The sequence below is a fragment of the Maylandia zebra genome, linkage group LG5 (assembly GCF_041146795.1).
Source record: "Maylandia zebra isolate NMK-2024a linkage group LG5, Mzebra_GT3a, whole genome shotgun sequence".
Taxonomy (NCBI): domain Eukaryota; kingdom Metazoa; phylum Chordata; class Actinopteri; order Cichliformes; family Cichlidae; genus Maylandia; species Maylandia zebra.
In genome coordinates, this window is record NC_135171.1 from 29,831,501 (window position 1) to 29,859,094 (window position 27,594).

The window sequence follows — 27,594 nt, forward strand, 5'->3', positions numbered from 1 at the left end:
TGTATAGTGCTGGCCTCTCCCTTAGAGATAGGGTGAGAAGTTCGGCCATCCGGGAGGGGCTCAGAGTAGAGCAGCTGCTGCTCCACATCGAAAGGAGCAGCTGAGGTGGTTTGGGCATCTGACAAGGATGCCTCCTGGGCGCCTCCTGGGTGAGGTGTTCCGGGCATATTGCACCGGGAGGAGGCCCCGGGGCAGACCCAGGACACGCTGGAGAGATTATATCTCTCGGCTGGCCTGGGAACGCCTTGGTGTTCCCCCAGATAAGCTGGAGGAGGTGGCTGGGGAGAGGGAGGTCTGGGTTTCTCTGCTTAGGCTGCTGCCGCCGCGACCCGGCCCCGGATAAAGCGGATGAAGATGGATGGATGGATGGATGGATGGAAATTTTATTGTAAAAAACTTCGTTGTATCCTTTAACCTTAATTAATGTGTCACATGCATTTATGCAAAGCACAATTACAAAAATTAATATTTCCACAGAACATAAAATATTTTAAAAATCCATGGTAGCATATTTAAAGCGAAGCTTTTATATATAGCTTGTAGTTTTACCTTTATCGACCATTTGATGTCTTTACAAGAAACAGTTCAGCAATATATAAAGTGATATCCTCTAACAATGACACAATTTCCTGGCTTCTAACAATTTCAAATATGCAGTCTGTCGCACTGGAAATGCTTAGAAATCAGTTCTCTTCCCAGCAGTAACAGTTAAAAGGAGGCCATTGTTGTTGTGTCTCAGAGTCTAGAGATCTTCACAGAGGTGTAATAAGTTTAATAATTCATAAGTTGTGGATTCAATTTAGCTTTAAACTGCTTTCATAAGTTATATGGCTGGCTGTTCCTGCTGTGGGGCTGTCACAAGTATAATGGACCCTAAAGGCTGCTCATCAACACACACACGCATGCTTACATGCAAAATATGTGCATGAAAATAAAACTCAAGCATGCTAGAAAATACAAATGTACACTTGCAAAGACATCAGGAATGCTTTCAGCAACTTGGCCATCTCTGCCGCACTGACTGGATGTAAGACAAACTGATTTAGTCACAACTTACCCCCTCGAGCACTATGAATCTGCAGCTCTCATCCTCCAAACCCACATATCTCCAGTGCCAGAGTTTCTGTGACTGAGGTATCAGATCACTACAAACTTGTTTGTCATAACAGGCCTTTGGAAGCATAGCACATCATCTGCTAGCAATACTAGTCTTTTTCAATGGATATACATATCATCTTCACACTGACACTTTTTCTTTTTAAAACCTTTTTTTCCACTGCCTCTCTTCTCGGTTCCCCAACACTTTCTGATAAATTAGTGCCTCCGAGTGAATAATTTGAATGTGATTAGGCTAATGACTGCCGGCACTGTCAGCTCACCAAACAGGTTGAGTTACAGAAGAGGCGTCAGGCCAGATTTCCTCCTGCAGCAGAAGTGCTGGCATAATGCTTACAGCATGAGTATCTTTTCAAGCAGAGACAGTAATGACTTTAGCATGTGCTGGGCAGGTTTTACAGAACAAAGGATGGATGTCATTGGACAAATACAAAGTAATTTTTGTACAACAGGTTTTAAGTTCAGATTCATTGCTCTGTAGCAACAATGGCACAGCTGTTAAATGAAAAGGGCTGAATTATTTTAAATGTTTATTATTTTCCGAACAAAACTAAACAGCTGAACAGAAATTGCAATATACTTATGTTGTTACAGTTACATGTAGCATGCCAACATTTCTTGTCAGCTAAATGTTCACTCAGGATATACTGCAAAAGCAATATGCTACTGTATGTGTGCATGTGTGTGCCCCACAATAGATGTTACATGTTACACACACACACACACACACACACACACACACACACACACACACACACACACACACACACACACACACATATATATATATATATATATATTTTTTTTTTTTTTTTAAATTAAAATAAGTGAAAAACCCATAGTGATGCATTTTTAATGCATGAAGTCACTCACTGTTGGCTGTGTGAGCTGATGAAAAAGTGAGTGACCAAAATTGTTACAATACAGCCTACAGCTCTGTGCTATGCAGAATGAAAAATGAACAAGACACTGATTTTTGTGCCACCCTAAATTAAATTCAAGCCTCAGCCTGGCCACCACCACAAAATTGTGGCATCTCCATTGCAAATAAATGAATGAATAAATTAAAGGAAACAGAAAAAAAGAATTAATGTGAAGAAATAAGACTAAAAAAACATCCATGCACCAAAACGCACAATTATTTGTGTATCAAAGTATCATATTACTTTGATACACAAATAATTGTACTTTTTGGTGCACACACACCCACACACCCACAGACACACAGACACACAGTAGCACATTGCATGTATGCATGCATATATGATATATTTTAAGTGTTTTATGGGGTTGTAGGTCAAAAAATTCTGGGTACACTCTGGGACAGACAAACATTCACACTCACATTCACACCTATGGGCAATTTAGAATGACCAAATATAAATATACTCAGATCAGGAACATGGTAATCGCATGTAGTTTTGTACACTGAAGACTGGTACTAAGTCATGCTGAAAAAAGGGAATCGGCATCTTTATCAAACTTGGGATGGAGGCATGAAGTGCTCTAAAATCACACAACCACAGCAAGCACTTCAAATCATCATGTCTGTGGAAATTTCACACTAGACTTCAAACAACTTTGATTTTATACTTCTTTACTCTTCCTCCAGACTCTAAGATCTTGATTTTGATATGAAATGTAAAATTTACTTTGATCTGTACAGAGGACTTTGGACCAGTAGGCAACAGTCCAGTTCTTATTCTCCAGTCTCTGGTTCAGTGTGGCTTTCAGAGACTATTGTTTAACATATAGTTTGAACCAATATGGAAATATAGTTACTGCTGAAATGACCCAGATGCAGATAAAAGTGTTGCCCAGTTTTAAACTAGATGTATGAAAGTCTTTGATCTGCGAAATGTGGATATTTGCATTTCAAATGGTGAGTTTTGAATTAGCAGAAAACACTTGAGAATATGGTGTCAAGATAGCAATGCAAAAAGTGAATTGGAAAGTAGCAAAGGTTTTGAGCAAAACAATATTGGGGTATTTTTCATGTATCAATACACCAAGCTGATGTTTAGCTTAAACAACTAATCATCTACCTCTCAACCACAGATCAAATCAATGTTGAGCTTCTAATCTGAATTTGATAAGTTGATATTTACTGACAAGCATAGCACTAAAAAGAATACATATCATGATCATACTCTGACCTACAGTTTGAAAGCACATAATTAGGAAAACACCTTCCTACACACAATCTTAGTTTAACCATTTCTTTCTTTAGCAATCACACAAAAACACTCAGGGGTATATAACAGTACTTACTAGACACAACACCCCAACAACTTAATCATAGATATACATACAAACATAAATTTACACTCTCTCAAGTACACACAGAGTGGTTTCTCCAAATGTGACAACAAAGTGGATGCATGGGTGAATCTAGGTGTCACCTCGTTGTGCTTATTATTATACACATGCATATACACAGGAGAGCCTCTTATTGGTAAGTTGATGCCACTCATTTAAAAGCAATTCTGTAGAGATCCATCACTGAATATAGAGAGACAAAGGGGTTTGTAACTGCAATGTGAACTTTGTATGTTTTCACCCCTGGCTTTCATTTGTAGTCATGAAAAAGTGAATAATTTCCATAACAAGAGCAAATTTGCATAGGCAAAAATTTGTGACTAGTTGCAGTCTGACCATAGAGATTTAAGAATTCATCAAAATCTGTAAACTGAAATGAATGAAAATCTGTCACTGACGATATGTTTGGAAGAACACATCAATGCCAAGAATGTAGCAGCACTGTACACAATAGTAAATATTAACATAATAAGGTTTTATTTATGATGTTTCTCCTGGACTAATATGCATAATACACTTGAATGAGCTGTGATTGCAGAGAGCAGCTGCCAGGTACGTTTGTATGAAAGTGGAAGAAGGCTTCATGTGAAAAGAATGCAGCACTACTCAGTCAGGCTTCTCAGGGTGCATAAAAGAGAACACAAGATCCAATTGAAAAGAAGCGAACAGAGTAACTCAGCCTATTCGTTTTGTTGAATAAGAAATTAAAGCAAGCACACTATTATAATCATTCGCTATTCACTAAACCATCAAGTAGGCGTCACAAAACAAATGAACAAGCGTGCTGCTGAAGTGTTCAGAAAAAGAGATACACCTGTTTGTTCAATGCAGGAAAATGAGAAGAAAAAGACAGAAGACAGACTGACAAGTATGCATATTTTCAAACAAACTTACATAAACTAGCAATGACACTTTAACTTTATGTTAATTTTGATTTGCAAGAAAAGCAAAATGCAACGGAAATCCAGGAAATAGTCATTCACATCGTCTATATGTCTGCCATAATTATTTGTAGATTCCTTAGTGTGGCCGACAGGTAATGGGAGACTAACTCAAGAAAGCCATTATCCACGTATAAAGGCCCTTCCCTGACATTAACTGAAGAGTGTCTTGCTGTGAGGTTGCAATGAGTCACCATACATCTATAGAATAATCTTAATATGATGATGTAGTGTATGTGTGTAGTACCCTGTATAACCAGAAACATACAGCTTAACCCTTAAAATTACCCAACTAAGATCCCTTTTAACCTTTCTTCAGACTTCTCAAATTCCAACAAGTCTGGAAGAAAGCTATGCAGCCTTTCAATTGTGTGGTGTTACTCTAGACCATTAGTGGTAATGTTACTAAATATTTTTGCTTGTTTAGGTCACACTACCTTGAAATTGTTACTGCCCTTTAATGATCATAACGACAACAAATGCCAGTGTATCTGAAGAAATAACATACATTTTTCCTCTGTTACATCAAGTTTCAGTGTCACACAAGCACCATAAAAATCAATGACCCGGTCACTGGTATGTCTTTGTTTCACATTCACTGTAGGGCTATTTTGATTTTTTTCTAGTGGACCCTGATTGACTCATTATAAAGAATTGATATCTTCAATAGGAATGAATGGAGATGACAGGTAAGAACAACACAGAAAAAGACTAAAACATCATTTGTTCTGGTCTTTTCATGAAAATTGTTCACAATCTGCTTCTTAGGTCTGATGACATTATCCATTTCCAGGTCCCAACTCTTCTCAGTTACCAAATTAAACAAACACTGTGGTATCACTGAGAGTTAAAAATCGTCCAAATTCTGTCATCTCCAATGAATGGTCAGTGTGGCTGTTCTCCCAGGCGTTACAATGCCGCCCAAGGCCCAAGTGCATTTCTCGGCTTTTAACAAAATGCTATACGTCGCCAGGTGTTTCATCTGATTTGAGGTGTTACCTCCTTTGACAGTATCACAGTATCACCTTAAAGCACTTGTTGCAGGCTGCTGTGTTTGCATCTTTTGCTGTGAAGTACAGCCAGACTTGTGACCGCCTCTCCTTGGGCATTTTTAATCTGTAGCTTTGCTCTAAAAGAACGTACGTACCTGGGCCCACCTACTACGCTTGCAAAGGTAAAATTATTGGCTAGAATTCAAAGTGTATTACATCTCAGGGAAAAAAAAAAGCACCGAAACAAAGCACCGAAATTTGCGCTGCTTTTCGGTCTGATTACTACAGTTTATGTCCGGTACCGGTACCCATCCCTACCTAATGGTAGCCAGTTTAGAACCTCTACAAAGTGTGTGTGAGTGTGTGTAGGGTGTGAGTGTGTGTCTTTGTGACATGCATAGACACACACAGGCTCTGAGTTTTTGAATACTAACGCATCTGATTGCTGCCATTATGATGCTGAATGAAATTGAAGATGTGTAATTGGCTATTGTTCATGACAAAGCTGGTACACAGAGGGATAAAAAAGATACAGAAAAAAACAAAAACTGCAAAATACCGCACATATGAACAGTAACCCTCCCACCCACCCACTCAGTAAATATTAAACAGACGGGGGGAAAAAATGGCAAAAATTGTGTGTTGTACATGTGCACACACAGTTATCCTGACCTGTACACATACAAGTTCTGTCACCTCTTGCACAATTTTTTACACCCACTCTCCAAACACACACACTCTCTCTCTCTCTCTCTCTCTCACACACACACACACACACACACACGCACGCACACACACACACACACACACACACACACTGAGTGTCTATGGAAGGAACAAGCAGTAATTAGGGTGGTTAATAGCTTGTCTGTTGTGGTAATTGCTGCCTGTATGGATCTGGTTGGAGGGTAGAATAGGGGTGCAGCAGAGGGGTCTCATCAACACTTTAGTTCTAATGGTCTCATGTCTCTCTCTCTCTCTCTCTCTCGCTCTGTGTCACCTCTTTATCTCTTTCTTGCCAAGCTAAACTCTTGCTAAAGTTTATCTGTGACAAACTTTCTAAAGCAGATGACACAGAATATTCATCAGTACAGCATCCATCTGAAATAGACAGTTAACCAAAAGATGTTCTTTTTTGGGTATTTATATTTATTATAATGACCGAAACTGCTATAACATAATTTGTTCCTATAATTTGTTCCTTTGCAAGCTCCTTTGACTACGATGACCTGGATGACTGAGAACCTTCACAGACTTGTTCCTATAATATTGTTTTACTCTCCCAGAGTAAAATGCTTCACTGCTCACAGCCTCTCTTTTTTGCCTCATCAGAAACAAAACATATTTTTTAAGGACATCAAGAACAGTGCTATAAGGGCAAAAAAATGATATTTTTTGTTTTTAAGATCTGCAATTGCAAGAAAAAAGGACATTTCTTCAAGATATGAAGAAAATCAATTCAAGAAGTACAGCTGATATAAGCTATGTAAAGGAGAAATGGCTGGCTTTCACTTCTCACCTGAAGGCTGTATTTTTTTTCTGCATTAAAATATGCCACACAAAAATACTGAATATTTTGCTGAAATGTTTAGTTTATATCATGGTCTCACTGTTAAGCACAGGCACTGTGATACAGAAGTTTTTCTCTGTGGGTTTTAGTGACATGATTAATATACAGGTGTTTTACAAATTAAATCCAGAACAACATTGTCTGCCTGCCAGACAATTCTGATACACGTGTTGCAAATAAAGATGTATCAGCATATTCTTAAAATCAAAACCAATATGTACAATATGTGCTCTGAATGATACAAGATTGAAAGTTTAACATTCTCATGACAGATAGTTTTACTGGTATTGGTATTTAACAATAAAGCTTAGAAAGGCAGGAGATATAACAAGGTAGAAATAAAAAAAATTGAAGCAAATATTATATAGTAAAAAACTGAGCCACTCAGATTCCAGTTGTCAGAGGGCCCGGTGGCGCCAGTGTCCGACAGCCTCGCCTCTGTCAGTGCGCCCCAGGGCAGCTGTGGCTACAACGTAGCTTGCCATTGCCAGTGTGTGAATGTGTGTGTGAATGGGTGAATGACTGAATGTAGTGTAAAGCGCTTTGGGGTCCTTAGGGACTGAGTAAAGCGCTATACAAATGCAGGCCATTTACCATTTACCATTTGTACAAATAGGAATTTTTAACGATAAGAAAGGCCAAAAATAAAATTTACTGCTTTTGATTTCCCAACCAAATTGTAAGATTTTAACATTAGTACCTCCAGCAATGTGGAGAATATTGGATATTGCAAAGAAATATTAAGTTATTGAGTAAGGAGGATTTTTTACACCATCATGAAAATGGTAAAAAGCAATTCCATGACTGAACTAAAGATTATTGTAGTTACTGAAATTACAAGCAGGCATCTTCTTACTTCTTGTTGTGTTGAGCTGACAGGGCGATGGTCTTTATCAACAGGAAAAGCTAACTGTAAAACTTGTGAAAATATAGTTAGAGGTTTAAAATCTATATGCATCCTTTGGTATTTTCCTGTGCCATCTGGTGGGCTGGACTGGAGTCTTTGCCAGGCCAATTCTGCCTTATATTTGACACTCCTGCTATAAAAGCTTTATCACCACACACTCTGAAAAACACCGCTGCAAAAATGCACTCCACATCATTCCTAGTCATCTGATTATTGCCATAAAAATACATTGTTGTACGAGATTTGCATTTCAACTATAAGACACATTAAATGTCACCAAATCCACCATAATATGAGGCAAACATCCCTAAAAACATGACAAACAAAGTACTGTTGGATTTCAACAAAGATAGAAAAATCTCACAGATGAAGAAAATCAGGCACAAGGAGAAATCAGCTTGACAGTTGTAGGGCAGGAAAAAGATGCCAAAAACACCTTTGAAGTTACAGTTTTGTTTCTTGTGCCAACACATCTCTGTAGCAGATTCAAACTGATGTTCAGTTAACTAAGTTGAGCTGGTTTTATCAGAGGACCGGCAAAGGAAGAGAAAGAGAAGAGTGATGAAAATGAGAAATAACTGGGTGTTGTGATGTGAAAGACAGTCCCGTCATTAATTAGTCACATGGTTTGATCCCCCGCGCACGCTGCCGTGATGCACCTGGAGTAAGCTGCTTGAGGTAAGAGCATTATCTAACTGTCTAAAAATGTAAATGACAGGGAAGAGAACATAATGTGTTAAAGACACAGTAAGAAATGTCCTGTTCTGTCGCTGAAAATATTCAAAAGCAGTTTTCTATTTTTATTTTTATAAATAGTGTTATTAATTACAAATGATCAGTCTTAACAATTATACATTCAGTAGTCCCTTTACTAAGTCTACCTTGTTAGTGCTGGGTTGGGCCCTTTTCCCCTTCAAAATAGCCTTAATTCTTTGTCGCATAGATTCGACCAGGTGCTAAAAACATCCCAGAGCCTTTTTCAGCATTATACTGGCACGACTAACAAAAGATTTTGGTCTGTATTTACATTACACTGCCGTTCCACCACATCCCAAAAAGGCTCAGTTTGACCGTGGAGACCTTTACGAGACACACTGTGCCCATAAAGATGGTCAATAGTAGTCAGGTAAGCTTAAACAATCCTCAAATTATACTAAAGGACCCATTGTTTACCAAGAAAATATCCCCCTCATTATCTGAATGCTTTAGCAGAAAGCTGGAAACTGTGTTTCCAGTCTTCTGTTCTCCAACATCAGTGAGACTGCTGGAACGGTTGCCTTAGACTCCTGTTCTTGGATGACAGGAGTGGCAGTTGGTGTGGTCTTGTGCTGCTGTAATGCATCTACTTCAAGGTTCCCATCTTGTACATACAGAGATGCTTTTCTGCATGCCTCGGTTCTTCCCCATTTTGATTCTTGGTTTGAACTTAAGCAAGTCGACCTGACCATGTCGACATGTCTAAATGTGTTAATTCCATGTCATTGGCAGGCTTGATATTTGCATTATCTAATGCAAATGTCTAATCATGCTCTTCATAGTTGCACAGGTGTACTTAATAATAGAGGCCAGTGACTGCAGATTACTACTAAGCACTCATGTCTGCATTCTGTTTAGCTGCATTATCGTCATGCTTGTAATCAGAGAACAGATGTCCTGCCAGAGGAGTATAGTTACAACTTGCTGAGCAAAATGCAGTTTGTAGGAAACAACAGAGAAATATGAATGCAACATGCAAAGCTGATAATAATTTCTGACATACTCACTGCCTCACAACTGTCACTATTAACAGAGGTGGGAAGTAACAAAGTACACATATATTTTCATTGTACTTAAATAGAATTTTCAGGTAACTTGTGTATTTTTTTTTACTTTTATATCGCATGTTTTCATAAATGGGTTGTTAAGTTTTTGAGGAGACTGATTATTTTATGTCACTGAATACCTTCTGGATATCAACTCGATTTGAATGTAAATGGAAGGAACAATAAAACTTAGAAGACAACCTTGGTGATCCTTATTGCAGACTAAAGGCAAAAACATATAATTATGGACCAGAATGAATAAACTTTCTGGTGCTACAAAAGAGGAGCAAGCACAAAGGGAATAATCTATTTTCCAAGTTGAACTGTCTAAAACATAAGTATGATCCTTTACATGTTCAGTCTGAAGGTGCAGGTATGAATTAAAATTTGACTCCACAGCACACAAATGCCTTTGAGTCCTCCTTTCCTCCCCTACATAAAAGATGATTAGTAAAAATGGGACTGTCCATCTCAGCCACTGTATTAAGGCTGGTGGGGCCTTTGTATATTTATGGATTAATTCAAAGTGCATGAAAATGCATCAATTTGTTGGAAGACGTACTTGCATAATAATCACCATATATATATGTGGACAATATTCTTTTTTTTCTTTCCAATAAATAAACTCAAAAAATGAATGACTGGACCTTTAACATGATGATGCTTCGCTCACTTAATTCTACCTACAAAATACTTTATACTGCTTAGAGGTTGAAAATACCAAAGAGCAGTGAATTTTAGAGCAGCAGCACAAGTTGGCTCATCACAGCCTGCATACAAAATCCACACAATGGAAATTATTATGACTTGTTTTTAAGTGATTTTTCCCCCACTCTGATTTTGAGGTTCCCACACTTACCAAATCCTGACTGTACATATTAAAATTTTTAGATGTAGAGGCAGAGTTTCCCACTTACAATGTAGTCAACAATCCTACTCTTTTTTTTTTTTTTTAGCTTTACTTGAATAAAGAAGTTGAAAGAGTACTTTAACTTTCACCAATGCATTTTTAAGACACACATCTTAACCTCCCCTTAACTGAAGAATGTCTATACCTTTGTCCACTCTGAATATTAAATTATCGGTGTGGTCAGCTCAGAAAATAAAAAGGATCAAATCAAGCTGTCGGCAGAAAGCCAACATGGTGATAAAGCTCTCATCATACATTTAGTGTATATTTCTGCTTCATATCCTTATCCCTTCAGCAATGGTGAGATTGAATCAGCCCCACAAAACAGTGCAAACAGCAAAAATAGTGAAAAACTGCCTATTTGGTCATATTCTAAGAGACATATGAGAACTACAGTATCAAACTACTTAAAAAAATAAAGTAAAATGTTTTTTGTCACAGTCTTTTAAAATATGCAGTGTTAGGGAACTTAACTTTTCCGTTTTAATCTTCTGTAATAATGAATCTAAATTACAGCAATAACTCAAAGCATGCAGTGAAATACGAAACCTCTGTCTGTATCTACATAAAACTAAAAGAAATAAAAGCAGCTTTGTGAGTCTCACTACATTGTTATCATCTTGGTTAGTCTCTGAGGCCATTTCACAGAATATATCTCCCACTATGTTCATTCGTGCATGAAATAGGATGGTGCTCACCTTATTAATACTCCTGATGCATCTCGTTAACTTTACTACACTAATGTACTGTATGTTGTAGAGGAATAGAATCAGAAATGTGTTATGCTGATATCATGGTTGATAGTTTTGTTTCTTGGCTATGACACCATGTGGAATACTTCAAATTGAATCAATAGCACATAATCTTACAAAACAATATGATACTTTTTCCAAAAGCATTTATACCACTTTGTGATGTAGCACCAGTAATGTGCAAAAGTGTTCTATTGCTGATTAAGTGGTGATCAATTGGTGACTGTGGGTATGAATATGGGCATAAATAGTTGTCTGATCTGTTCGTCCTGCAGTAGACTCATGACCTGTTCAGGATGCATCCTGCCTCTTGCTCATGACAACTGTGATAGGACCTATGACCATGAATTGGAGAAATTGTTAAAAAAAATATGCATCGATGCATTTGCTTTATTGTTGTTGTTGTTGTTTTTATTTCCTGGGCATGAACCTGACCTCATACAATAGATGTTGATGCATCTTCACTTATCCAAACGTTTTCCACCTTAAAGGACCAAAAATTGCACATACAGTATATAAACAGGATGGACTGGCAGACAGGAGTTTGAGTCACATATCTCATTGGGATCTTTTATTTATTTATTTTAATGAAACTACTTAAGTTTAAGCAATGAAACGTACTTAGTTTGGTTTAGGCAATGCAAAATACTTGGCTTGGTTAAGTCAGTTTAGTTGAAATATGTTAGTTTAAAAATTGATTATATATCAGTTTCAAAGTCATGCTAACTCCAAAAAAACTGCATATTTTGGGTCTATGTACACTGATTGTTTTTAGGGATACCTTGCCAAAGGGGCTCAGTTGCACCTGTTCAAATTGTTTTTTTTTAGTTTGAAGCTTATTTTTCACTATAATGCATCCCGTTGGATTAATTCAATATGGCAGAGAGTTATGGACTACGTTATGGACCCTACCAGTCAAGCTAGTTAACCAATGGTAATGTTCACGGATACCTTCCTGGCTCCAACCGCTTCTCCAAATGTGGTCAAATCAGATTCAATAAGTCCTATGCATAAGACTTTAAAATGATACTTCACAAAACAGCAGGTGATGTCACCGTAGCTACAGCCATCTTATTATACAGTCTATGGTTAACACATATTAACCATGATGAAGAACCAAATCTTATCTTTGCTCTGCATCATACAGTATATATGAACATGATCGTTTAAGGTATACCTGAATTCACAAAGTAGTCCTGACAATAACAATCATGGTTTTTCACCAAAGGAGTCCAATTTTGCACAATCTTCCATTCACGGTGAGAATACCACAACACCTAATACAAAAGCATAAATCTGAGACAAGAAAACGGTGACCAAAGAAAATAAGAAAAGAAAAAAAAAGAAACACTCCTATCAAATGTGACAAGCATTGTTGTTTGAATTGAGAATAAATAAATAGAAACGAAAACACACAAAAAAACTATATCAATAGAAAACATGAACAAAGCTGAACACAGAAAAGAGCGCCACCTACAGAAAACTGTTTTTATTATACGAATTCCCAAACAACAGGATGCATCATGGAATTATTGAATGGGAGGCAATTCCTGGGAACTATAGTTCGATCAGCACAACAATGCCACCGATAAATAAATAACGAAGAATACAAATTGCAAAACTGTTGAACGCTCAATCAAATAATTTTCCCTCTTCCACACTCACCGACACTGTTTGCCCCAACGTCCCTTCTCAAGCCACAAAACATGACGGCAGACATTGAGTTTTCCTTATTAGTGTACCATCCAAAGAAAAGGCAGAAAGAGACAAACAGAAGCGATAAGAGGACAGAGAAAAGAAGAGACAGAGGGAGAGATGTGGACTGCCGCGCGCTCAGGGAACACAGAGGCGATGATAAGAGATGACTGGCGCTTACGTTACGACCACTCAAGCCCCAAGAGGGAGGGGGTGGGGGAGAGAGAGGTACACAATGTGAAGGGTGGAAGAGAGAGAGAGAGTAGGATGAGCTTAGGGAAAAAAGTGAGCGAGTATTAAGGCGCAAAAAAAGGAGAGGGAGATTTTGAGAGTCTGTGTGGGAGAGTGAGCAACAAAGAGATAAAATAAGGTGAGAAGGAAAGAGAGTGAAAAACAATTCATTCTATTATGGAAATGCCAGGAGAGAGTACGAGTTCAGTGACTCTGACTATTCATCCATTTAGAGTTCTTTCTCTGAGTTAGCTTGGTTCCTATAATTGCCTAATTTTATAGACCGTGTCATATTTTCGACACAGTTTAGGGCAGTAATACATTGTTTAGTAACACATTTAAGATTAGTTATGGTTATTCTGAGGCACTCAAAAAGACCTTTGTGAACCTGTAAAAAAGCTCTAAGTGATCAGGCAATAATTTAGGAGTGGGGTACTGGTGCAAGGATACAAGCTATTTGTTCTTTGATCATTTGTTACTGGTCTACAGCTTGTCTCAGTCATCCTTCAGGTCTTTGACAGGTTACATTCCGCCAGAGAAGAATCAGACACCCGGAGAGCCATTTTGATATCCATGATGCCGGCACGACTTTATATTTGTAATTATTTTTGAAACACAACTACTAGAAAATTCAATTTTACTAATGAAGTGTTTCAGTGTTTGAAATTATATTGCCTCCCAAAAGGAAGGGAAGCTTCCCCAGCCTTTAAATAGCACCCCTATCAACTTACATATCTAAATGTTAATGCCTGGGGTGCTTCTCAGCAAATGAAGTTAGCTGGGTAATTCTTCCAACAGAAGAATTAAGAATTAAGTATCTTGGGGTCTTGCTCACAAGTGATGGGAAAAGGGAGCGGGAGATCGAGAGATGCAATGATGCGCACGCTGCACCTATGGTCACGAGCTGTGGGAAGTGACCCAAAGAACGAGACTGCGGATATGAGCGGTGGAAATGAGCTTCCTCCGAAGGGTGACTGGCCTCTCCCTTAGAGATAGGGTGAGGCATGTGGGAGGAGTAGAGTCACTGGTGCTCCACATCGAAAGGAGCCAGTTGAGGTGGTTCAGGCATTTGATAAAGATGCCTCCTGGGTGAGGTGATCTGGGCATATCCCACCAATAGGAGGCCCCGGGGCAGACCCAGGACATGCTGGAGAGATTGTATCTCTTGGCTGGCCTGGGAACTCCTCCGTGTTCCCCCGGATAAGCTGGAGTAGGTGGCTGGGGAGAGGGAGGTCTGGGTTTCTCTGCTTAGGCTGCTGCCCCTGCGACTGGGCCGCGTATCAAGATGGATGGATTCTTCTAAAAGCCTATCATGCATTCTTAACTTACTTTTTTTCTGAGTGAGTTTTACCACACATGATCTTCCCGCAGAAGAAAGAAAATAATGTCAACTAATGTCAACTGATTTTAAAGGCATTAATAAAGCAAAATCCAATTATTTTGTTATTTTATCTACAATGTCATGTTAAGGAGAGACTGTTGTATCGTGGATATTTGTTTTTGTGGACATAGATATAAAAACATATGTGGATGTAACAAAGCCAGGTAAAGAGAAAGAACATAGGGATATGCTTCTAATGAAAAGTACTGAGTATAACACAGCAAACAAAGTAACATGCTACTAGTCGCATTACATTTTTCTGTAACTCACAATTGTAGTGCTGTACTTTGTAATCTCATTACAGTTACCTATCAGACAACCAATGCTGTTAATTGTGTTACAAAGGTTCTTCAATTATCCACTGAGACGGAAAACAATCAATTAAGGGTGTGTTTTTTCCCCTGAACTACAATCAGATGACTTCTGTTCCTCTCGAGGTAGAATGAAAGTAACAAAGTAATCTACAATGTTTAGGACTGGAGACATTAATAATACTTTCATTTTTATTGCATGAAAGGAGAGCTGGCAGATGGTAGACAGCATGAGGCCAAAAAGAACTATCCTCCACCCTACGACTCAACCTCTGCCAAACAGCCAAAGCTTGATTTTCAACAGGTACCAAAAGCAGTGATATGCAGTGAGACATGTAGCACTGAACCCTTCATTTCTAACTACAACATGCTAATATTTGAAGAATTTAAGAGACATCTTGTGTTTTTCCTCACCAAGAAAGAGCATTGACTCAGTGTGTGGGACTACGCCCTAAGCTTTATATTTTTAACTGGTAAATATGTGGTATTGCATATATCACCTCAAACAGGGATGACAACAAGCAGTGTGTAGTGTTAATATTCAAGAAAGTGTGGACTAAAAGTCAGAGTTACATACAGGGAGGTAAATATTTTTGAGAGCAGTGAGTTTGTGTGGAGGTATAAAAGAAGTGAGCAGTGATTAGAGTGAAACAGCAAGAAAGGACTCCTTCCAGACATCCCACTTCTCCTTCCTCTCTTTTACACTCATATTTTTGTGATACTTCCAAAAAGTCAAAACCCTCAACAAGATTAACTTGCTATATAACTCAAGTTATAAACTATGGAAAATCTAACTGAGAAAAACATGTCCAAAATTTGTTGTTTATGATTACGTGTTAGTTACTGCATTCACGTTAGGTTCAGTTTGTAGAAAGACAGGCACAAAACAATTAGAAAAAAATGTGCAGATATGTTAAATTTAAACATTTCCTCAGGCTTTTTCTAAGCTTCTGAGTTAATGAAAAGCAAAACTTTATGAAATAGAAATACGAGTGCTTAGGCAAAGAAAAAGAAAATATAATCAAGCTAAATAATCGTGAATAAATAATAAATGAAATATAAAGGGTCCCATATCAATTTATTGTTACCTCGTATGTACGTTCCCCCCCTGCATACTTACACTTTATTTTTTCTCTGTTATAGTCCCTTTTCTCAGATCATTTATCTCTCTCCTTTTTTTCTTCCAATCTTCTCATTTTCCTTCTCTTACTTTCTCCAGCTCTCCAGCTATGTGCCTGAGGGTTATTTTGTTTTCCTGCTGTCTACAGTCATCAAAGCAATGCAGAGAAACACACACACATACAGTAAATACAAGCATATTTGGCATGGTTTTACATACATGCATTCACAAATGCTCTGAATGCACAAAAAACATGGACGAATCTATTTGGTGGCTGGGTGAGGGGGGTAGACACTAATAACCGTAGTTATTGCTCTCTCTCTCTCTCTCCCTCATGGCTAGTTAGTTGTGAACGTTGCACGCCCTGAACAGCGTGACCTAGATTCATCCAAAACAGCTCAACCACACATCTTTACATCAGCAGAGGTTCTGAGTCACATTGCTCAGTCTAGTCTAGCTACAAATCACTCAGCACTCGATGCCAGCAAGACACACAAATGTGCACATTTTGTTCCTAGAACAGTTAACCTGGTGGATTATATAACATGCTAACTTCACCATATATACTTTGAGCTTGCTGCTTTGACATCTCCATCAATGTTGGAACAATACAGAGCTGTTCCAGTTTGGTTCCAAGACCATAAACTGAAATTGCATGGCTTCTTCTGGTTCTAAGTTTTAGCAACAAATTTCCAAATCTGTCACACTAAGAAGCGCACAGGATCCTACAATGTGTAGAGCTTTCAGCATCTCAAGGCAGCTTTCATCTTGCGACTGTGGAGCTTCTTAACTTTTAACTACCTCAGAAAACATCGCCATCTATATATGGCAGATTAGTCTTTCCCTGAGTTTTTGCACTCTGTCGTCTCCAGAGACGAAGTGCTGCATAGAGCCCCAGTCAAACCTTGCCAACCCTGCTTTTGGTTACCACTGACACTGCAGTTCTTCTAAACTGCACTGTTCCTCCTCAATATAGAAAAATAAAATAAACAAAAAACACTGGGCTCGAACGCCTGCCTTGTTCTGCTCGTCATCTACTCCAGTGTTGCCCACCAGTGGTTTCAGCCCTTTTACTCATTCTTAAGTAATTGCATACACTTTCAAGTAACAATCTGATCTTTAGCTCTACATTTATAGAAACTGCATTTGTACTTCTGAAGCTTCATCCACGCACACTACATTTCTAGAAACATGGCTTGAGATTAACCCTCTAATCTTAACTGTAAGATTTTGAAGTCAACTAGTCTGTAATACTGTGCTTGTCACAACACCCAAGACTGAATGTTAAGACTTGCTTTCCAATCCGTTTCATTTTGATGAGCCATTACGTCGTGTGTTTTCTATGTAAAAATGTTTGTGCCGAAAGTCAGAAGTAGAAACTTTGGTGTATTCTGTAACAGATAAGCAAGTCCCATCTTTTTTTCTGTTTGTTTGAAGAAACTCATAAAACCATACCATGAAGTATGGTTGCACACAAGCTGTCAGACAAGGTTGAAGTCACAGGGATAACATGATTGTGTTCTTTTTTTCAGAGTAGCTGTTTAGTTGAGCAAGTGCTGTGAGGCTCTAAAAGTTTTGAAACTGGTATGAGTCACTGTTTTCAAGATTACTTTTGGCACTTTTACAATTATTAGAGAACTCAGAGACTGGATTGACATAAAATAAAAGTCCTGGAGTATAACTGAACTCAGAGCCTCGTACAAACACACACACGTAAATTAACACACACTGCTCTGCTGACAGGGCACCATAAAAGTGTATCAGCTGTCACAAAAAAGAAAAAGTCATTGAGAGTGTTGTTGCGACAGAAAACCACAATACTGTGTGCCAAGAAACATTAACTTGTGTAGTTACTTGTGCCATATTTATGCTAAATTTACATGTTTGTTTACCCCAGAATGAAGTCAATCTACATGAGAAAAGCAAACAGGTAAGTAAACTGCTGTCAGCCAACAAGCAGTCATATTAATGTAATTTCATATATATAAATATAAAATCATAAATGAGTCACGCAGGAGTTTTGATGCAAACAACGTAATACACCAGGAGTGCATGATGTTTGCTTGCAGCTGTCTTGTAGTCAGTCAGCTTTTATTGGCCTAACCGGTTTAAGCATTCTTTAACTGCCATGCTATCATTGTTGAGAGCAAAAATCACATTGATTTTTTAAAATGTGAAGTTTGATAAAGATTTACCTTTTTAAACTCCTTCAAAAATGTCTCCATTTGTAAACAGGTTATAGTAAATTCTTAGCCAAGACAGCTACTGGTTCTTCAGGAATGCCAATGACTAACAGATAGATTCCAGACTAATGCAACTAAATCATACTAAACTAAGTTGCCACGTACTGTGCTTAAACAAAACTGTGTGTACTCCCCTGCTGACCTGAACCCATGCTGCATTCAATGAACGCATCAGTTTGTCTCAGCACCTAAAGTCTTTCTGTCTTGCTCTCTTTCTCTTTCATGGACATGTGCTTTTTTAAAAGCACTCGTAATCAGTATGAATTTCATGATTGTTTGTATTTTACCGCCTAATTGGAGAAGTGATGACACACAGTCCTTTCACGTATTTGTTAATTACTTAACAAAGCCATTTTTACAGATCTACCTGCCACTGAGGAAGCATTGAAGATCTGTGTTGGGACACACACAGCGATCACACTACGTGATCTGTGTCCGAGTCCAGCTGTATTGCAGCATGCAGCAATCATACTAGTTGAACAAATTGCACTCTTGGGGCGAACACGCTTGGGCATCATAGCCTGAGGGTGTGACATTACGCTGTGATGGCTAGGCAGACACTTAGAAACCATGAGATAACATCATACACACCACAAATCATGTTTTCCTGCCCATATATAACACAAGCAGGCTAAGTTACTAAATAGCTACACCCTATGGAAGGTTTCCAAAAGGTCTGACCTAAATCTAAGCAAATATGGACAAAAGTAAAACACATTAAAAAAAATAAATACATAAAAAAAATGTGCATCAATTTGTGATGTATAGCACAATATGTTAGTTAGTTTCCCATGCATGAATGAATCCCACCAGGGCATCCCTGTAAGGGCTTTCCTCAAAATTTCCTCCAAAAATTAAAAAAAAAAAGGGAAGATGAACATACACACTATAGTAAAGAGAGAGAGAGGTGGAGATGGAAGGAGGAAAAATTGTCAAGAATATGACTCATGTAATCTTGCTCCTCCAGACACACACAATCCACATACTCTTGAGAGCACATTTTATGTTGCACATGGTCAGAGTTTTTCCTCAGCTTGCGTTGCACTCGCTCTCCTCTCCTGGTCTGCTTTTCCCTCCTTCTCACTCTCAATCTGTGGGTTTCAAGTGCAAATGAATCCACACAGGATTATGCATAAGTACTTTGAAGTGTCAAATGATGGCCTCCTGTGGCTCAGTGCAGGAAACATGCAAACTGACAGACACAAGTAACATGCAATCTCACACCCATGTGTGTGCCTGTACATGCATGTACTTTTGTACATGGAATGGTCACTTCATATCCACTCATTCACACATACAGTAATAGTATTTGGTTAAGAAAACACATTTATATCTGGATCTAAAGGAAGACAGAGCATGGAAACATAAACATATATACAATTGTCAGCTATCTCACCTGCATTCTTGGACAGGAGTACCACATGCTAGTTAATAATTTGAGTTTACGGAAATGGTAGACTCAAATAACTAAGGTTAACTACTTTTGCCAGCATGCCCGTTTGCTTGTGTAATAGAGATGGTCAAGTGTGAAAAGTTCCTGGTTGAAAGCCTGTTTATTCTATTAAGGTATTTGTTGTCCTAGCAGCTTGTTGCTTGTTGCTATGAAGAACAAATATATGTTGCCACAAAAACAAGGGCAGGTAATTGAACATACACCCACCTCAACTTCTAATTTGACCAAAAGTTAGACTACACGTTAAAGTAATTCCATTTATGCTGGAGAGCATGTTGCTTAATGTTACGTTGGGTTTTTTTGTTGTTGTTTTGTTGTTTTGTTTTGTTTATTTCATAACACAATTTAAAGCTCAGCAATTTGATTTGTTCTGCTGAAATGTACTTTGGGAATCTTAATTTCGATATCTAAGGTTTTTTACCATGGTTCTTGGTAAAGGAATAGTTTTTAGTGGTGTAGTGCAAGCTCAAAGAATAACCTTCAGGATGCATTGTAAGTTTTGTTATTTTCTCTTTTTAATGTAGTTTCAAGATAATGTTGTTTTTGTGTTTGCTATGAGCATCAAATGTATCTGTCTGCTTAACATTTGCTCTCATTTGAAGCCCTGTACCTCCATTTCACTCTCTTTAATTCCAGTTTTCTTTCTCTCTGAGTCTATATCTCCCCCTGCTGTGCATCTCAATTCTATCACTCTAATAGCTCCCTACGCTGCAGGACACAAATGAGGACAGATGGAGACTAAAAATCTGTCTAAGAGCAACACTAGAGATGGAAAATGAGGAAAATAGGAACACAGAAGATTAATACAGGCGTAGAGAAAGCTCTCTTTCAATCCAACTTTGTCCAGCTATTGGTAGGATTTCTTGATTAGCCACTTCTTCTATCAGACATGTCGCCCAGGGATCTATACATCAATGATGGTTCCTCTTCTTGCTCTTCTTCTTTCTCAGGTGTCTGCTGCCTAAGGTATTCATTAAACACGTGATCAGTTATGCTTATCTTCATGATGGACTCATGGATCTATGTTCTTCTGGATAGTGGTTCTGACAGTCACTAGTACTCAGCCTCCCTCCTTCCGCTTAGCGTACAGTCTCATGGTGCCTAGATATTGTCTTTTCCATTCTGCTGGTGGTTGCAACCTTTCTAGTGGGTCTTCATGGTTTTCCATTGCCTGTAGGATTCCCACGTAGCTGTCATCGAAGTCTGCAACGTTGCCTTCTAGTAGTCCAATACCCCCAATCCTGACTACCTTCCCTCTCTTCGTTACCATCCGACTATACTTTACTAGTTTGAATGACATTCTAACGTCACTGTTGTAGATCCTAGTGGTGTGAATCAGTGAATCAATGTCTCATTCACTCCTGGCATACAGCTTGATGTCATCCATGTATAGTAGTTGGCTGATGATTGCTCCATTTCATAGTCAGTATCCATAGCCAGTTAATGATCTGACTGAGGGGATTCAGGTCTATGTAGAACAGCAGTGGGGACAGAGCATCTCCTTGGTAAATCCCCCAATTGATGAGGACTTTTGCAACTGGCTTAAAGGTGGTTCACCACATTCCCATTGACTTCCTGGTCAAGGCTCTTAGGGTCCTGTTGATCTTGTACAGTTCTAGGCATTCCATGATCCATGTGTGTTGCATTGAGTTGTAGGCTTTCTTGTAGTCAGTCCAGGTGGTGTACAGGTTGGTCAGTCTGGTCTTACAGTCTCAAGCAACTGTTCTATCTACCAGTAGTTGATGTCCAGTGTTTCTTCCCATTCCTTTCTGCGTCCCCACTTATGTATTGAACAATGTACCTGTTCATCTTAGCTGCTATGATTCCTGACAGGCAGGTTATTGGTCAGTAGTTTGACGGGACCAGTCCCTTCTGGGGATCCTTGGTGATCTGGACTGTCCGGCCTTCAGTTAGCCATTTTGGGTGTGTCTCATCCATTAGCAACTGGTTCACCAGCTGGAAACCTGCAGTCAGCTGAGACCGAAGAAGTCACTTAGATGAGTGACAAAAACGTTTCTCCCACTGAAAACGCTGCATCCAGATAAACAGAATCAACCTTTTGGGATTTACTTACCTGGATGAGTGAGCATGCATCACGAAATTTATCGAGAAATTAGTTTGATTAGATTTAAAAAATTCTCTACACAAATTCTTTGCTTCCATGTATAATGCACGTCTCACCTGGATTTGCGAGTAAAAACAGACCTGCAACACAAACGTATTTCCAAGCGGCCTATGAATAAAAATTAAAAAAAAAAAAAATAAGCCCATGTAGCTACCAGTTTTAAACAAAAGTATTGATAACACAATGGCAACAGTGATGATGATGCTGGCAGAGTTAAACAGATGGGAAGAAAAGCTAACTTTTTAGCTCCTCCATCCACTGCTGTTTCTTTTACACAGCAAAAAATCAGCAGTAAGCCTCCAGAAGTTGTATTAAAATATGCAGATAACGTGTTAACCTAGGCTGTTACCAAGTTTAAATTATACTGCTTACTGAAGGCTTTCAGATTAAAAGTGAGATGATATAAGCTATTTTATGAATTAAGGTACATTTATATTTAAAAATATAAAAATTAAAGCTTTTCTCACAAGCCAGTAAAAATGTACATGGACCATTAAACTAACCTGAGGGTTGTTAAGTTGGACACTGCATTATTATTAATATTAATTAATGACTGCACCATCATAACATCTGTTTTTAGCAACACAATACTGAAAGAGCATATGGGAGAAGGATGCAACCCATAACGGCAATGCTCAGTGGCTAGTCTGAGGGCAGACCACAGCGACCTCCCCGAACAGGGTCCAGTAACCATCACAGTGACAGATATTCAAGAAAGGGTCTCCAGTATAAAGAGTTGGACAGCACCAGGCCCTGACATGGTTCATGCTGAAGAAGCTGACTGCACTCCACGAGTGCCTGGCAGCACAAATGAACCAGCTGCTAGTTGACGAGAGACACCCGGAATGGCTAACCGAAGGCCGGACAGTCCTGATCCTCAAGGACCCCCAGAAGGGACCGGTCCCCTCCAACTACCGACCAATAACCTGCCTCAGCACCACGTGGAAGCTCCTGTCAGGTATCATAGCGGTTAAGATGAACAAACACATGGGTCAACACATGAGCGGGAACAGAAAGGGATGGGCAAGAATACCAGAGGTGCAAAACACCAGCTACTGGCAGACCAAGCAGTCAGCCGAGACTGCAGGACCAGACTGACCAACCTGTGCACTGCCTGGATTGATTACAAGAAGGCCTATGACTCAATGCCCCACACCTGGATCCTGAAATGCCTAGAACTATATAAGATCAACAGGACCCTGAGAGCCTTCATCAGGAACTCAATGGGGATGTGGCGGAGTCGGATGATAACAAAGAGAGGGAAGGTAGTCAGAACGTAGGGGATCAAACTACCAGAAGGCAACATTTCAGACATAGAGGACAGTTACAAGCTGGGGTAATAGGCTGGCCAAAGGAGGAGATAGAAGCCACTGACATCAAGACAAAAAAGCTCCTTACCATGCATGGAGGGTTTCACCCCAAGTCCAGCACCCTGAGGCTGTACGCTAAGCGGAAGGAAGGGGGCCTGGTGAGTGTCAGCACCACAGTCCAGGATGAGACAAGCAACATCCACGAATATATCACAAAGATGGCCCCAACTGACAGCGTGCTCAGGCAGCAGAAACCCAAGAAAGTGGAGGAAGGCGAGGAACCGTCATGGAAGGACAGGCCCCTGCACGGTATGTACCACCTGCAGATAGAGGAGGTGGCTGATATCCAGAAATCCTGCCAGTGGTGGGACAAAGCTCGACTGAAAGACAGCACGGAAGCATTAATCATGGCAGCACAGGAACAAGCACTAAGCACAAGATCCATTGAGGCTGGGGTCTATCACACCAGGCAAGACCCCAGGTGCAGGCTGTGTAAAGATGCTCCAGAGACAATCCAGCACATAACAGCAGGGTGTAAGATGCTAGCAGGCAAGGCATACAGGGAACGCCCTAACCAAGTGGCCGGCATAGTGTACAGGAACATCTGTGCTGAGTATAACCTGGAAGTCCCAAGGTCAAAATGGGAGATGCCCCCAAGGGTGGTGGAGAATGACCGAGCTAAGGTCCTGTGGGACTTCCAGATACAGACGGACAAAATGGTGGTGGCTAACCAACCAGAGATAGTGGTGTTAGACAAACAGAAGAAGACGGCCATAGTGATCGATGTAGCGGTTCCGAATGACAGCAACATCAGGAAGAAGGAACACGAGAAGCTGGAGAAAGACCAAGGGCTCAGAGAAGAGCTCGAGAAGATGTGGAGGGTGTAGGTGAATCAGAGCACTAGGTGCAGTGACTCCTAAGCTAGGCGAGTGGCTCCAGCAGATCCCGGGAACAACAGCAGAGATCTCTGTCCAGAAGAGCGCAGTCCTAGGAACAGCTAAGAAACTGCGCAGGACCCTCAAGCTCCCAGGCCTCTGGTAGAGGACCCAAGCTTGAAGAATTGACCACCCACTGGGGCGAGTGGGGAATTTTTTTTTTCATATATAATTCGTTTTTCCATTTTCACAAATAGTACATAATTACATAACATAATAAAGTGTACAGTTCGGGGCCATAAAAAAACCCCAAAAAACTAACAAACCTCCCCCCCTACCCCCACAAAGCAATAAACAAACAACCCAAAAACAAAGCAAAAACAAAAACAAGCAAACAGACTGAGAACTAAGCACAAAACAAAACAGCAGTTCAGATCAATCTAAAAAATAAATAAAGAATACAGTACAGTACAATACTTACCTCCTATTAATGTAAGAAAGCTTTCCAAGAAGACAAAAAGATCATTTTTTATGCTTTAGTTTAGATTGCGTATATATCTTATTTTATTTGACTTTGACCTTTGACTGTACTAGATATTATTTATATATTTTTTGTGTTTAAGAAATTGTTTTCTTTAAAAATGTAATTTCAATATGGGACGTACATACAATCAGGGGGTTTAGTTTTACGGATTTTGTATGAAACAGCCAGAGGCAGACCCGGTTGATGCTGTCCCTCAACCTCCAAGATTCAGACCAAAAAGAACTTCCAATGTTCAATCTCCACTCATTGCTGAACAATAATCAGGTGAAATCTTCTTAAACTTATTAGACAACGTCCTAAAACGCTTTTTGCACAAATACAAATGCCCAGTGTCTTCTGGACATTCCAGTAACCAGTAGCTTTATATTCATAAAGAATTGGTTATCAGCAGGCAGCAGAAACACAAGACTCACCAGGTCTTCCAAGAGGAACTCACACACCTCCTAGGTGTTCATTTTGTGCTAGGCCTGAGTCCATAAGTCAAGGACATTTTCCAGGAGATGTGAGAAATAGGCAGAGAGCAAGCATGGGAGGAAGCAGTACACTGTCTGCGAGAGAAGCACTCCTTGAAAGTGCCAGTAGTGCAATGTAGGCCTCTGCCTACAACTTGAAAGGAACTGCTTTCTGGTGTACCATTAGGGGCCGAAAACGCCTGGTCTTACTCAGAAAAAGAGACCCCCAAAGCAAATTATAGGGACATAGTTTGTCACTTAACTCATTGTTGTTAAGTGTTTTATAGTTCAAACTTAAAATTGTAATTCTAAAGCTTTTTTTAATGTAGATTTTGAATGCCTTATTTATTAAAAACCTGTCAAATTTAAATTTTGTTTGTTGTATTTTTCTGTTAATAATCCCCAATTACACACTCAGAAAGTATAGTATACCAGATGTTGAAAGAAGTAGTAGTCCTGAAAAAAGGGGCAAAAGTGCATACTCGCAGCATATTTTTTGACACTTCTACAGCTAAAACAACAAAATAATTCCAGGGGTTAAAGGGTTAAACTTAAAAACACTGCAGTTTTAAATTAAGAAACCAATGAGCAGTTCATTTTGAAAGACCTGTGTTTTTTTTTTCTCTGGTGAATATTTATCGTTGCTCATTAACAAGACAAAAGTATTTTCTTTAATCCGATTACTCAATTAATAATAATTGAGTAATTGATAGATTGCTCAATGACTAAAATAATCAATAGCTGCAGCTCGAATATATTTCTAAATATATATGCTATCCCCTAATTGGACTATTTGAATGAAGAATGGGAAACCCTTAAAACTGCATCTGCATTCACCACACATATGCATTGTTGTCCTCCAGCAGTGAGAGAGAGGTGGGAAAACAAGTCGTATCATAGTCTGAACTATAAACGAGCTGAAGGGGACAATAGTGATTCAGTACAGTGAGTTCACTTTAGCAGTCCATTAATAAAGATATTTTTCCTTCAGGTACTGAATAGCGCACTAAGTGGTAATCACTTTAAATTAGGCAACTGGATTTTCAACAAATTTCATTACACTCACAGGCTCAAATTAATCAAAAGAATCAGCTATTACAGCTTGTGACATAAGTGACAGTAAGTGACAGTAAATCAAGAAAATAGTGAAAATTGAGATAGAGATAAAAATGAGACAGAGAGATAGAAGAGAGGAGGAGAGTGCAAATCAGCAGATTTCTGGCATCGCAGCCTAGGAGTCAGGCGAGTCTGAAATGCAAATTAACCCCAAATCTGTTTTCTGCTCTTCCTCTATGGAATCACAGCTTTCTAGCATGCCAGCTTCCCTACCTGTCAGTCCTCTCATAATTCACTCTTCATTCCTCCCTCTGCTCATCCTTTTTTATTGTGCCCCTTTTCCTCTCTCTCCGTTTGCAGTGCTCATGTTTCCAATTTAGGTTAAACCCAGAAGTAGAAATGTTTTTTCTAGGTGGATATTTTATGTAGAGAGCAATAATAACTTAAAGAAAGTTGTGTTTTAAATTAATCAGAAGTTTCTTTAAGTCTATTTTTCCACTAATGCTAGATGGCATATTTATTATCTCGGTATTATATTTGTATAGTATTCATATATTACTATTCTAAACCGCTCAAAATAACTCGAGGAACACTTACATAACACATGCAATCTTAATGAATGAAACATTCATGATGAAAATCTTAACTCCATTACACAATTTGTTCAGTGTAAAATCTCGTGAATATAGCAAAGGTCAGTGGAAACCAAGATCATTAGCAGTCAACCACATTCTTTTCTACTGTCCAGATACTCAACTCCCAAGATCTTTCAGCATTTGTGTTTTATGCCTTCCAATCATTGTGGAAAAATGACAGGAATGCATCATTGGTAAACATATATAGTGACTATGGAAAAAAATAGAAATGTTGCTTGTTGACTTGCATGGAAGAAATAGTCACATTAGTCATATAATAGTCATCTAGTCCTGTATTACGTAAAGGACTCTACAAGGGCGAGCCCAAATAGCAGATGAAAGCTTTTTTTTATTTGTTTAAACAACCAAAACATGTTCCCATTCAACTTCTATGAAAATCACTGTCTTCTTGCAAAAAAATGACAGATGAAAAAAAAAACATAATATGTAATCTAATATATATGAAGGCAACACTAATTACATAAAATGTATATATTGATATGAGCTTACTCTACAAATCTACCTATGAAGTTTTTTTTTCATCCTCCAAGGTCTCCAAGGTAAACTTGGTGTTAACCGTTGATGTTAGCATGAGCGACATCTCTAAATATGTTCAAAACATCAACTGTCTTACTCATGAACAGTAATAAAAATGCCCCTGTCATTCATTCTCTCTTTTTCTACGTTCTTTTGAAATATTTCTGCCCATGGTCTCTTGCAACCACGCCTTGAAATAATGAGGCCATAGTATCAAAAGTGTGAAACCTCTGTCTTTGTTTCTCTTTGTCTCCCTCTTGCTGTCTCTTCCTCGTTTTTGCTTTGTTTGTAGGCTGTACATTTTTTTTTATTATTCT

General features: G+C 38.9%; 1 protein-coding gene across 5 annotated transcripts in view; it reads right to left on the reverse strand.

Moving 5' to 3' along the window:
* The window catches only part of grip2b (glutamate receptor interacting protein 2b), a 289,022-nt gene that overhangs the window by 60,154 nt on the left and 201,274 nt on the right, over window positions 1-27,594 (reverse strand). The window contains exon 1 of one of the 5 annotated variants that reach the window (XM_014413038.2): window positions 12,975-13,131. The exons of the other annotated variants lie outside the window; for them this stretch is intronic. Coding sequence (XP_014268524.1) covers window positions 12,975-13,029 — 55 coding nt within the window. The 5' untranslated portion in view covers window positions 13,030-13,131. Of the gene's footprint in view, window positions 1-12,974; window positions 13,132-27,594 lie in introns of those variants that run through there. 5 annotated transcript variants of the gene reach the window in all.